At 43.5% G+C, this 13,035-nt stretch overlaps 1 protein-coding gene across 4 annotated transcripts; it reads left to right on the top strand.

Annotated features, from left to right (window-relative positions):
- Positions 1-757: 757 nt before the first annotated feature.
- On the top strand, positions 758-12,772 carry gpr185b (G protein-coupled receptor 185 b). 4 transcript variants are annotated; one of them, XM_085264605.1, is made up of 2 exons: positions 758-991; positions 2,441-12,772. In XM_085264605.1, the coding sequence occupies exon 2, from the start codon at positions 2,443-2,445 to the stop codon at positions 3,511-3,513; it is 1,071 nt and encodes a 356-aa protein (XP_085120731.1). In that variant the 5' UTR covers positions 758-991; positions 2,441-2,442; the 3' UTR covers positions 3,514-12,772. The 4 variants fall into 4 exon arrangements, with proteins under 4 accessions (XP_085120731.1, XP_085120739.1, XP_085120748.1 ...); XM_085264613.1 differs by lacking the exon at positions 758-991 and adding an exon at positions 1,018-1,468; XM_085264622.1 differs by lacking the exon at positions 758-991 and adding an exon at positions 1,067-1,122.
- The last annotated feature ends 263 nt before the right edge of the window (positions 12,773-13,035 follow it).

Genomic DNA, 13,035 nt, shown 5'->3' with positions numbered 1-13,035 from the left:
AATAGTATGGATCGATGCTAGCGCGATAGGATTGATATTTCATTTAATCCTGAAGGTTCAATATGTAGACTGCTGGGCTAAAAACCCTGTTTAAAACTATATGCTTTATTGTAGATTACTAAGTGCTAATAAACGAATTACTGCGGAAAGTAACACTCATAAATCTTGACACACGGATCAACACTACACAAGCTACCTTTGTAAGTTGAACGTATCAGTATCGGTATTGGTATCAGTAATACTAGTTACTTGGTATTGCACAGCACAAACAGCCAGTTTGACTGGTTATGCTGCAGACCACACATACACACAGACAGGTACTTTTTGCAGATGCACTTTCAGCAATTAATTTTCATATTGTAGCTGTTTGTTTATTTCTATCAGCACACCTGGTGACGCAGAACCTAAAGTGGGAGGCAGCAAAGTCTCCCACTGTCCTTTTGAGCGGGTTATCAGTCACTGTGTGATGCACAGTGTTGCTCAGTCACCCCTCCAAGTCCAGGACAGATAACACCAACTCTGAGGCACAGGTAGTTACACGCTCACCCCGCTGTTTAACAACAACAATATTAATAAAGATAGAGTAATGGCGATAAGGAGCTCTGAAACCTGACCTACATACAAACACATAAACTCAGTGAAGGTGACGATGTGTTAATCCACTCTCCCTCTCTCCGTGATTCACACACAGACCATGATGACGGTGACTGGAGGAGCGGAGACTTCTGACGTCAGACGAGGAGAATGACAAGCGCGTCCAATGAGGGGCCGAGGATGTGCAGCGCGAGGACGGAGCAGCCGACAGAAGGCTAATAACCATGCCAACGGAGGAATATAGCGCGCGCCGCTGACTGGGGGAGAAGCGCGCGCGAGAGACAGGGGGAAACCCCGAAAGAAGAAAATACTGAAAACACGTTCACGGGAAGTGGAGAATAAAGGAGGACGGAGAGAGATACGAGAAGCAGAAGCAGAAGAAGAAGACACGGAGCGGGTAAATGTGTGTGTGTTTGTGTGTGTGTGGCGTGGTCTTCATCCATCCCACTTTCTCTCTCCATCCTGCTCTCTCGCTCTCGCGCGCTGGCTCAGGGACTGCACTGCTGCAGCTGAATGAAACCGATGAAGGTATTTAAGCTTTTGTTCTGTCTTTGCTGCACACAGCCTGCCCTCAGTGCTGGAGGCTCGGCAGGGGCGTAAAAACAAAAAACAAAACAAACAAAAAAAAGGCTCGTGAGTGCTGTGTGCTGGGCTCTGGGGCGCACGAGCTCCCCGTTACCGCAGGGATGTGAGACCCCCCTCCTCCTCCCCCTCTCAGCTGCGGGGCTTTTGATGCTGGTGTAGGTGGTGGTGGTGGTGGGGACGGTGGTGACCTTCCCTGGACGTTTCCAGTCATTGACGGTGTGTGCGCGTGCGTGTGGGCGTGCGAGAGGAGGACTGAAGAGGACTGAAGAATAGAGGAGGGGGAGGAGGGGTGAGTGGGGGCGTTGAGGTGGGAGGTGCGAGAGGAGGGGGGAGAGATTTTTTTTTTTATGAATGGAGCTCCACATCTCTCTTTGGCGCACGCGGCTGCGAGTGTGTGTGTGTGTCGCTGTGCGTGCGTGTGCGCGCGCGCTGGCTGCTCTGCTGCTGGGCTAAAATTAGCGTCAGCAGCCGCAAATATGTGGATCAGAATCCGAATTAAGCAGCTTCTAAATGAAAACTGTGGGCGCACGTGCCCGTGTCTGGGCTCGCGCTCACACACGCCACCGGTGAATAGGACGGCAGCCGTGCCCCAGGACGTCATGCACCATTTTTAGAGACGCTCTAAAAATAGACAGAGTCGGTGATGATTTTGGTTGTCCGGACTCTGTCAGGTAGGAGCGAGCCAGACTCTCGTTATTGTTATTACTGTTGTTGTTGACAGTATTGTTTATTTGGTGTATGTGTTGTTTTGCTTGAAGCCAAAATGGCAGGAAGAGTACTGCCAGTTATGGAAGACTTGTCCTTGTGTGTGTATGTGTGTGTGTGTTCGCACCTGCTGATAATTACCTGTCAGCGTGGTGCACGAGCTGCTGATGACGTGCATGCTGGAGGGTAAAAGTGCTCGGTCGTTTTCACGAGTTTCTGAATGGATGAAAAAAAAGTGATTTTCTTATTTGGTCTCTTTTGTGAAACGGGATGGCTGAGCACACATCCCTGCTCCTCCTCCGCCTCCTCTTCCTCCTCCCTGCTTTTCTCGTTTGTTTTGCCCTCCTCTCCCCGTCTCACGTCCTCTTCCACTCTTTTTGCTTTCCTCTCGTCCTCACTTCCACTTCTGAAAACTTCTTCCATCGTGTTTTTAACTCATCTCTCTGCTTCCATCTTTCTGCTATGTCACATTCCTGCACACAAACGTCTGCACCTCTGCTCCACCTCTTTCCTGACTCACCTCTTCCTTTCTTCCCTCCTTCCTCCCTCTCTCCAGCTATGATTCTCTCCCTGGCCGCGGCGGCAGCCATGAGTAGCGGTGGCGGTAGCAGCCTCAACTCCTCCTCTCCCCTCGACCCCTTCGACTCCTCCACCTCGTGGAGCCTGGTTGAGGACCCCGCCAACTCTTCGTCAGAACCTGTAGTGCAAACTGTGACCCCTGACCTCCAGCCAGCGACCACCGCCGTCGCTCTTCAGGAAGTCAGCCCATGGGACATTGCGCTTTGCGTGACGGGGACTCTCATTTCCTGCGAGAACGCCCTGGTGATCGCTGTGCTGTTCTACACGCCGACGCTCCGCGCTCCCATGTTCATCTTGATTGGATCGCTGGCGGTGGCGGATCTCCTGGCCGGCCTGGGCCTCATCTTGAACTTTGTCTTCACCTATCTGATCGACAGCTCGGTGGAGTTCGTGACATTGCTGTCCGTTGGACTGCTGATCTCGGCCTTCTCAGCGTCTGTCTTCAACATCCTCGCCATCACGGTCGACCGGTACCTCTCGCTCTACAACGCCTTGACCTACCACACTGAACGGACGGTCACCTTCACCTACGTCATGGTGGTCTTTATCTGGGTGTCGTGCCTCACGCTCGGCCTGTTGCCGGCACTGGGCTGGAACTGTCTGAGAGACGAGAGTACGTGCAGCATCTGCCGACCGGTCACTAAAAACAACGCCGTGGCTCTCGCCGTCACTTTCTTATTGGTCTTTGCCCTCATGATGCAGCTCTACCTTCAAATCTGCAAAATCGCCTTCCGCCATGCGCAGCAGATCGCGGTGCAGCACCAGTTTTTGGCCATCTCCACCACCAAAGGTGTCTCCACACTGTCGGCCATCCTGTGTGCCTTCGGGGCATGCTGGCTGCCGTTCGCCATGTACTCCATTGTGGCTGACTCCAGCTACCCCGTAATATACACCTACGCCACGGTCCTCCCAGCCACCTGCTGCTCTGTAATCAACCCCATCATCTATGCGTTCCGAAACCCAGACATCCAGAAGTCGCTATGGATGGCCTGCTGTGGGTGCGTCCCCTCCAACCTCTCCTTAAGACCCAGGACCTCCAGTGATGTGTAGCAGGGAAGGTTGGAGTCTCCTTAGTGTGATGCTTGAGGTCGAGTCAGGGTTGGAGGGACAGGAGGTGGCTAGGAGGAAAGAGGAAAGAGATTTCCTCTGCTTCTCATATCGGGGCAGGCTGATGGCGAACACTCAGCTGGCCGCTGTAGATGTGGCACTGGCGGCTGATGGAGAAGAGGACGATGCATAGTCAAAAAAAACAAGAAAAAGAAAAACGATATGAAAGTTTGTAGCCTTGAGAAAACCAAAATCATGGATGGAGATGGTGTGGAAACCAACTGCAAACACCTGTTTAAGGTATCCTCATCATGGCTGTGGGAGCTGAGGCAGGCTGTGGGGGAAGTGTCAGGTGACTTTTCCACTGGCCTCTGTTAGGGCACGAAAAGTGAGTCCTGCTTCTCAAGAGTAGCATATATGTGAAGCTGAGATTTAGTAAGAAAGTTGCTAAATCTCTGCATGTCCTGAGGCTGGGCAGCACTGCATGGTTATGCAATCAGAAGGAGTGAAACAGTCTTAAAATACTTGTTTGTGTTTTAACTGATGTGTTTGAAATTAAGTGGCGTGTGGATAAAAATACAATGAGCTAAATATACACAAGGAACGACCTTGAAAATTCACAATGAGCTACTTTCTCCTGGTAAAAAAACGAGAATATTTCCTCCCTGGAAACATTTTGAGCAATGTTTCCTTCAGCTGATGCAGATTAAGTAGCTGAGTCTTGCCCATTAAGCCTTTTCCCAATGCCAGAAGCACAGCCTTTATTATTTGTTTTTCCCATTTCGATGCAAGTTTCAGGAAAGAGTGAAAAAAAGCTAATCACACAACATCCCTCCTCAAACATTCAAATCCGAAATGAAATCTAATGTACCAGTCTCTGAATGCATAAACAAGCCCGGCTAGTTTGAAGAATCTAGAGAGGGATTTCCATATTTAGACTGGCATGTGTTGTCCTTGGTTCGTTGAAATGAAATCTGCTCCGCAACGGAGAAAAATGGGTTTCTCAGCCTGCCGCTGTGCCGTGACTGCGAAGCAGAGAGAGCTGAATTCAGCACCAAGGACAGCGTCACTGCAGAGCGCTGCTACCCTGGGAATGCTCTCTGCTGCGGGGAGGGAGAGCGCCGGAAAGTAGGCTACGCTGTTCTTTACACCCTCTTTATGGGGAAATGTGAGACGGGCCTTAAAGGAGCATTTCAGCATGATTGGAGTTTCTTTCACCCTTTTGTCCACCCCTGGATGGATAAAGGTATTTAAAAATTTGTGTTTGCTAAAACTCTTCTGTTATGTGATTGCTTCAGTTTCAAAAAGACATGCAGAACAACATTAATAGTGCTAGTTAATCACTGTGGCACAAGAGAGCACAAAAGACATTTATGATTAGTATCAATAGCTAACATCTGCAAACCTTATGTCTCGGTTTGGATACTTCCATGCACTTTGCATTTACGCTATGTCCTTACTTGCATAGTGTTTAAAATTAAACGTGGTAATGTTGTTTCAAACTGACCACAGCAAGCTGTATACTTTCCAGAAATGATGACTGGACATTGATCGGAGCCTGACTGATCTATCAGTGGGATGATATAATCAGCTTTTTGGTATTGTTGTTTAAAACGGCGGATAAATTAAAATTTAACAAAGATTTGATGGGAGAAACTCCAACTTCAAACTTGTTATAAGTGTTGAAGATTTGTCCACCAGAGGGCACTCTGCAAGTAACCTGTTGGCGACACGTGTTTGGAACACCACAAATACGACAATCAACTGATTCAGACAGAGACAGGCAGAGCGTAAACGGGTAAATAAATAACTACATATAACAAATGTTTAAAAAGTCTGTTTAGATTTCATGTGTCTGACAGAATTTTTTTTTTTAAATATATATCGGAATTTCAGATTTTTAAATGACCAAATATTGGCATCAGTATCACTGTCAGTGTATAACAGTGATTATCCCACTAGCTGCTGCAATCTGTGAACATTTACTACTCCCTTAGCAGCTGACCGCACATACGACAAGATTCCTCTGCAATAAAGAAACTGATTTAACTTTCATGAACAAGTAAAGCAAACCAAAGTTGGTCTCGTGAATGCTATTTAGCTGGCTAGCTAGCATTGGGAGCTAGCATCGTTGCTTGGAATGTATTTCCTTTCTGTCATATTGCTGTCTGAAATGTTTTGGCCATTTCTTCTACCATGTAGCAAAAGCAGCAATTATTTGGGGTGGAAAGTGTAAATAACACTACACCACATCAAAGCATACTAAAGATTTGCTGCTCGTTCTTTAGCTGGCCTGTCATTGTTGTATTAATGTATTGATTTTTTCTGAGGGGTCCTGTTCTTTTATTACGCGGCAAAAATGGCGACTATTTTGAAGAAGAAGGGTAAAGAACGCCACACGACATGTACTGCAAGTGCATAATAAATGTTTGCTGCTAGCTATTTAGCTGGCAAGCCAGAATTGGCCTGACACAGTTCCTTACAATGTATCAGCTTTCTGCTGTTTAAGAAATTTCTGATGATCTATCTAACCCTAAAGCGAAGAAAATTTAGCAACTATGGGCGAAACAGCTGCAAGCAACGTAAAGTGGATGAGATCTGAGATAATCTTTTTTTAAAGCCCAGAAGGGACTACCAATGTGAACTAATAAGAACACAGGACACATATGACCTGTTAGTAAATGAGTTAGAGGGTTACCTAGGCAACCGCAGCCTGGAACACCTACAAGCTGTCAGCTTCAAAGCGATGTGCGTCAAGCGAATCGTTTACTTTTATGCTTGAAATACAAAGTATGGAAGTATCTGAGACACAGCTATGGTAAAAGCTCAGCACTGTTTAAGACCAGCATATTATAAGCCTAATTTGACCCCTGCCAGGCCAGTTTTTAATTATTTTTTAGATAAAAGCTACAATCGTTATTTTAGCCAAAGTGTCTTTTTAGCATACTCTTGTTGTTTGATGTTTCGACACATAAAAAACTATCAAAAAACTTTAAAACTGGATTAAAGATCCAGAAACATGGCTAAATTACTTCTCTGATGGAAACTCTGTCTATAATGCACAATCATGAATGTATTTAAATATCGGCCTCGATATCAATCTTAAAATATTTCCAGGAGTCAGTCAATCAAAACAATGACCCCGTCCTCTCTGTCCCCGTGTTTGCGATCAGCAGAAATTCCCGTCGTCACCGGGAAAGGTGAGAGCAGCTGATATTTTTCTGAGGCGAACAGGACCTGTGTTTTTCTGCAATCTCCATAAAGCTGTTTTGGCCATGCGGCTCTAAAGTTAGACGGCACTCTGGCTCCACAGCCCCATTGATTTTACATTAGCCGAGCTGAGCACAATCCATATCGAAAAGGTCGTTTTTCATCGGGGGCAGCTTTGGTCGGCTACGCTACACTTTAAGTCATACTTGCGATTCTTGCACCTCTGAAAATAAATGAAGAATGGATGTGTTTTGTATTATTGCTAAATATTTGTAATGCTTACGCTTAAACACTCATAGATGTATGTCATAGATTCAGGAGAAATGGCAAAAGTCTATATATTAAGAAGGAAACAAAGCACCATATGGCGAAAAATTCTCTGGCTTCCATTTTAATTTCCCTATGTGCAGCCTGTCAGCAGTAGCTGGGTACCTTCTGCAGACATGCACACAGTCTCACCCCGCCTTGAAGAAGCAGTGCAGCTCCGCCGCGAGCCACCTCTGAAGGCTCGGCAGGTTAATGAGAAGCAAGAGAGGTGAGGTGACGTGGCGTGAAATAGAAACACCAGGCGAGACGCGCTTTAACGCAACCTCAGGTCACGTCCACCATGCACCCAATCAGGATGAAGTTATTTCCCCACTGAAAGGGCATCATGCACCGTAAATCCAGCTAATGATAATAATATCTGAGCAGTAATGGTACAGGGAGCTGGCCTAATGTACAGAGAATGCTGTGAGGATGAGTTGGAGAAGGGATTTATTGCCAACCTCAATCTGTATTTAAATGATCTGCGGAGATACTTTTCACTTTCGTGTTCCTCAGAGCAACCTCGGAGAGAGTTTCAATGACTAAGCTGCTGGCATGCTGCTCATATACATGTGTGGGAGGTGTGCTGGCTTTGGGAAAATAGTTTATGGAAACTGGGCTGTAGTTTCGAACTGCAACAGTAAGACTCAGCACAGGAAAAAAACTGTGTAACTACAGGGAGTCACTTCCAAATTCAACGCTTTCTACCAAATAAATCGCAACATTATGGCGTGAAAGCAAAAAACACACATGTACTCAATGAAACTCTGAAAATGGCGCACAGGAGAAGCAGGTATTTTCTTTTTCTATGATGTAAATTAAAGCTTAGAGTAGAAGTATTTTCTACTTTTCTTGGCAGGAAGCAACAATCAGTTGTTTTTGCAGCAGTTGTTAGCAGAACAACAGCCACACGAGTTTCTGTCAATGATTTCCTTTGGAAACGGCAGACTCTCTTGTGTCTTCTTTTGATTTCTATTTGTTTGGTTTTGGCCTTATTGGAACAACAAAAACTCCTTCGCAATAATGTCCAACTGTGTTTTGCTGTGTACAAAAAGCCACAAGCGAGAAATGGAGAGAGAAAGAGAAGCGGTTGGCTTTGGAAGATTTGCAGAATAACTCAAAGTAAATGTTTCAAGGCAACAAATGGCACATTGGGTTTTATTGGAAAGAAATATGATCCTGGCTGCCTGGTCGGGGTTTTCTAAAAAGCATGGAAAACCTAATGAGTAAATAAATGCTCAACTTCTTTTCTTAGCTCATCTACTGCAGACAGAAACCTCCAAAATAAAACGCATCTGCAGCCATTTTACTAATTTGATAATTTAATTATAAAACCACCAGTTGAACAAGTTGCCGGTGCGACCTCTTCCCTTCCTCTCTCTTTTGCTCAATCACTGCATTGATGGAACTGCCTAATGGTAAACCACCTGCATCAATTATTAAGTGAAATATTTTCAATTACTCTGAGGCTGGAAGCATGATGTGGATGAAATTTGGCACTCGGTGAACCGCAGCAGTGCGCGAGGGAGGGTGAAACATATCCACGCACAAGAGTTGAATGAATCTATTTCACACAGGAAACTGATGCGGATCCTTTTGGCACACAGTTCTCTTGTATGCACAATGATATGCGAGACTTGCCTGGTCACCTGTGTTTGGATATGCTAGATGGGACATGCAGAGCAGTCACAAATGAGGTGAGGATAATGTCACATCCGGTACGGTTTCTAACAGATGGCCAGTGTTGCCAGTGGTACAGTTTGGCCCTTTAATTGTAATAGTAAAAGAAGACCTGCACTAGCAGGGATGTGGCTTTTAAACTCATCTTCTTTCCTCTTAAAGGCTAATCAAACCTATTAGAGAATCATGAAGCAGAACTGGATTGAAGGGAAATAAATTTTGAGGCTTGTTTTAGATTCTGTAAGGCCACCTAAAAATGTCAACATTTGAAATTGTCTTGACTCCAGATATGGCATGGGAACACCAGCATTTACCATTCTAATCTGTTCAGCACTTATTTATGAGGAAGAAAACAGGAAAACAAACAGTGTAAAGAATGTATGTAGCCACGTGACCTCACCTATTGGTTTATGAAACCCTGTTTTGAACTCTTGCCATTATAAAGAAACCTAGTAAAGGATTGGCTCATTGGCTGATGGCACATGTTGAGGATTTCAACCAATGGACATATCCTGGATGACTCTCTTTTTTAACTATATAAGAATGACCAAAATTTACAAAATGGCATTCACGTTTTATTCACTATGACCTGAAGCTAGGAACTGAGACCATAAACTCATAAGAAGAGTGTTTGCAGAGATCATAGGGAAACTGAGGCGAGGACCATTTTCCCAAAGACTCAAATACAGCTCAGCAATGACTTTCAGGAAGTGAAAATCCTATTCATATTCTCCATAGGGAATCTGACTATGAGCCATAATGTGGAAACAATCAAAAGTAGACTTAGTATAAGCTATGACATTCCTACAGTTTCCTAAATCCAAACAGCAACATATCTAAATGTGGATTTCAATGATACCATGGAAATTTTTAAATTAGCGAACGCCGCATTACTTAGTCTACGTCCACATGCACATGGATATCTTTAAAAACAGGGATTTTTTCAAGTTTGTTTCCAAAAATATCTCTGTACTCAAGTTCCATCAAGATGATGAAGGATATCCATAACCCTAACCATATGGAAATGTTGGCAAGTCAGAAGCTCACAAACAATAAAATAGAGAATAGAATAGAATAATCCTTTAATTGTCCCACAAGGGGAAATTTGGTTGTAACGGCAGCCAGAAAGACACATATACAACAAACAGTACACAGGACACAGAACAGAAACACACGCAGTTTGTCTTACATATTTACATTAAGGACAATGGTTACTATAAACAGAGTCCAGAAAAGAGATAGTGGCTAAAGAGATAAAGATAAATATCTTTGATGCTCTGAAACAAAAGCTCAGTTTTTCTTGTCCACATGTAGCCGCAGAAACAAAGTTTCTGAAAGTCTTCACCCTGGCAGGAGTTCTTTAAAAAAAAGTCCTGTTTTAAAGCCTCGTGTTGTAGCCATCTTGGTTTAAAAGTACTGTACTAATATCCATGAATCTAGCATCCTGTTAGCTACCTTGCTAACTAGCTTGCTAGCTATTAATAGGCTAGCTACCTTCAACTACTTCTTTGCCTTCACAAACTCCTTTTATTCTATTGAATTATATACAGTTTAAACAACAAAAAACTCATGGTGTAAACAGCCCATTAAAGATGAAGAAAACAGATGCTTAGAGAAATATTGTGACTAATTGGCATTAGCAGGTTGCCAGCTAGCGCTAGCATGTCGGCATCTCAGTAAGTTACATATTAATCACATATTTTATGAAATAAAACCACATAAATTTTACTTTTTTGTGTGACAAAAGCATAAAGATATAATCTCTCTCTCTTTTTTAAAATAACATAATTCTCAGTGTGTTTAAATATTTGGTGACCTTAAGTCTCCAATTGAAAAGCTGTGATTGAAATTTAAGGATTTCAGTTTTGCACTTTCACAGTACTATTTAGGCAGTTTTTGGGTGTCCAAAAAACTAAAGCAAAACTCACAATGTTCATTTGATCCAACTCTGCATAAAATCTTAAATATAAATATATATTTAATTGCTATATATAAATATAACAAGCCTGCTGAAATCCAAACACAGCGGCAACTAATCAGTCGCTGTGAATTCCAGATGTATTTTATAAACTGTCCCATCTGGCATGTCCATCAAGCGGTTGTTTTAACAATTAATAAGACTCATCTGTGAATATGCCACTACTCAGTCTACCATTCCTGGGACAGGAGTGGAGCGACCACTCACTGTGTGTTTGTGTATGTGTGTGTGTGTGTGTGTGTGGGTTTAACGCGTGTGCCCGGGATCATAGCCAATTGTAATGAACCATAGCAACTCTAACTGTAAACACAAACACGCAGAATGGTTTTTGTCAGCCGCTATACAGGACTTATAATTCAGTTTTTAAAAAGAAAAGAAATACCGTACAAGTGAGCGTGTAGAGCGCATGTGTGCGTGCGTGTGTTATTTTTCTTATGCAATGCTGTACAGAAATGTATATTTTTGTAATGTTCATCAGGGCATGAGTTACAAGACATGGTCGCTGCTGTGAGTCTGTTGTGAGCGTGTGTTTCTTCCTATTCTTCTGTGTTCTTCCTATAAACAAACGTCAAAAGTTTCTTTGGGGGGGAAAGTTGTGTGTCGGATATGCTTAAAAAAAGTGCCATAATTTTTGACTTTCTAGTGTCTTATTTTTTGGTTTGTATATATCTTAAGTTAATCGGAGGGCAAAGACGCAAAGTCGTTAGAACCAGTAAATCTTTCTGACCTATATATACTTATTTTTTGCTCTAACTGCAGATAAACACAAGCCTCGATACAGATTGCAGTAAAGTGAAGGGTTTTATCTGTTAAAAAAGAAAGGGGGGGGGGGGACAATCGCACTGATCGACAGGGAGACGGAGAGTTCGTGAGCAGCAGTTTTACGTCACAGAGTCAGGGCTCCGGTGACGTCATATTGTCTGAGTCGTGTCTAAGGGAGCAGGTCGTTTCAAAGACACCCCCTCCTCTGTTTGAAAAAACTTCACTTTTTCCTCCTCCCCATCGCTTTCACTCACCTGCCACTCACCCCCCCTTTAGAAAACACCCTTTTCCCCTCATTTCTTTCTATCAATCTTTTTTACTCCCCCTCCTCTTCTTTCCATTCAGCCCGTCTTTGCCATCCTCAACTCCTTCCTCCCACCTCCCTCTGTCTCTTTCTCTTGTCTAACATTTTGCTATCCGTGGCCTGCAGGAAGCTAGTCGGTCAGGCGCCGTCTAAAAATAGTCCCCACCGAAAGCAGATTAAAAAGAAAAAGAGGAGTAGAAAAGAAAAAGGAGGGGTGGGAGTAAATAAGTCGAAATGAACCAGGGGGCAGAGGCAAACCTTCACCTTGCTGCGGTAGGCAGAAAAACATTGCCGGTCTTTGTTTTCTTCGTTCTCGTGTGTCTATTTTTATATACAGTCTCCTTATCCATCCTTTAAAGCCTCTTTTATTTTCTTGTGAGCACAAGCATTTACATGAAGGTTCTGTTTATTTGTGTTTTTTTGAAAAAAAGCAGGGTTTGGGGCGAGTGCCTACAGCAAATAAGCAGGACCAGCTCAACTGTCAGTCAGGCTTATAATGTGTCTCCTCTGTAACCTACAACCTGGCAGAGATTGTCAATTGATTTCAAAAAAACCATTATAGAGCTAATTTTCTATCGGACCGAGTATGGCCTTCACGGACAGAAAAAGGCGTAGTTTTACGCATCGATGCTGTCGGTCCCGATGAGAAGCAGCACCGAGCGTGTTATTGGGTAACAATACTGTGATGTCAGAGAGCTAATATGATGTTCTTGAATCATTCTTCCTGGATTTCTATGATTTCTTACTGTGTTTCCTTTGATTTTTGCTCCTCTCGGGTTTGTGCGGCAACACGGTCGGCTCATGATTAAAAAGTACAAATGCACTTTATAAGATGGACATGTTACACATTGCACTTGTAAATGTCGAATGTAAAACCTTGAAGAGAAAGATTTATTTTTACTATTGTAAATAAATGAAAAGAGAAACAATGAAAAAAAAAAAGACTGCAAAAATTGAAAGAAGAAAAAGTGGAGAATAATTTGCCAAATAAAATAAAAAGAATAAAAAAGGGGAAAAGAAAATTCTGGAGTGGAGTAACGTCATTGCTTTGTAGGTTGTGTGACATTATCGGTGTGTGGGTGTCATTTTCGAGTGTGTGTGGGGATTATGAGTGCGTATGAGTCAACATTGCAGGTCACTGTAGTGTAGAAGGAAAGCCTGGGAATAAAAAAGAAAAGATGGTGCTGAATTATTAAACCACTCCCTGCTTGCATAACAGCAGAGAAGGCGAGATATCCCGGCAGGGAGAAGAGGGATCGGGAAAGAAGAAGGGACAGATTCCAAT

This window comes from Mchenga conophoros, linkage group LG3 (assembly GCF_057382185.1).
Source record: "Mchenga conophoros isolate Kocher_MC1m ecotype Shallow Benthic linkage group LG3, M_conophoros_male_GT1.1, whole genome shotgun sequence".
NCBI classification, from domain to species: Eukaryota; Metazoa; Chordata; class Actinopteri; order Cichliformes; family Cichlidae; genus Mchenga; species Mchenga conophoros.
Note: the sequence above shows the minus strand (reverse complement) of the source record. Positions and strands in the feature narration are given on the sequence as shown.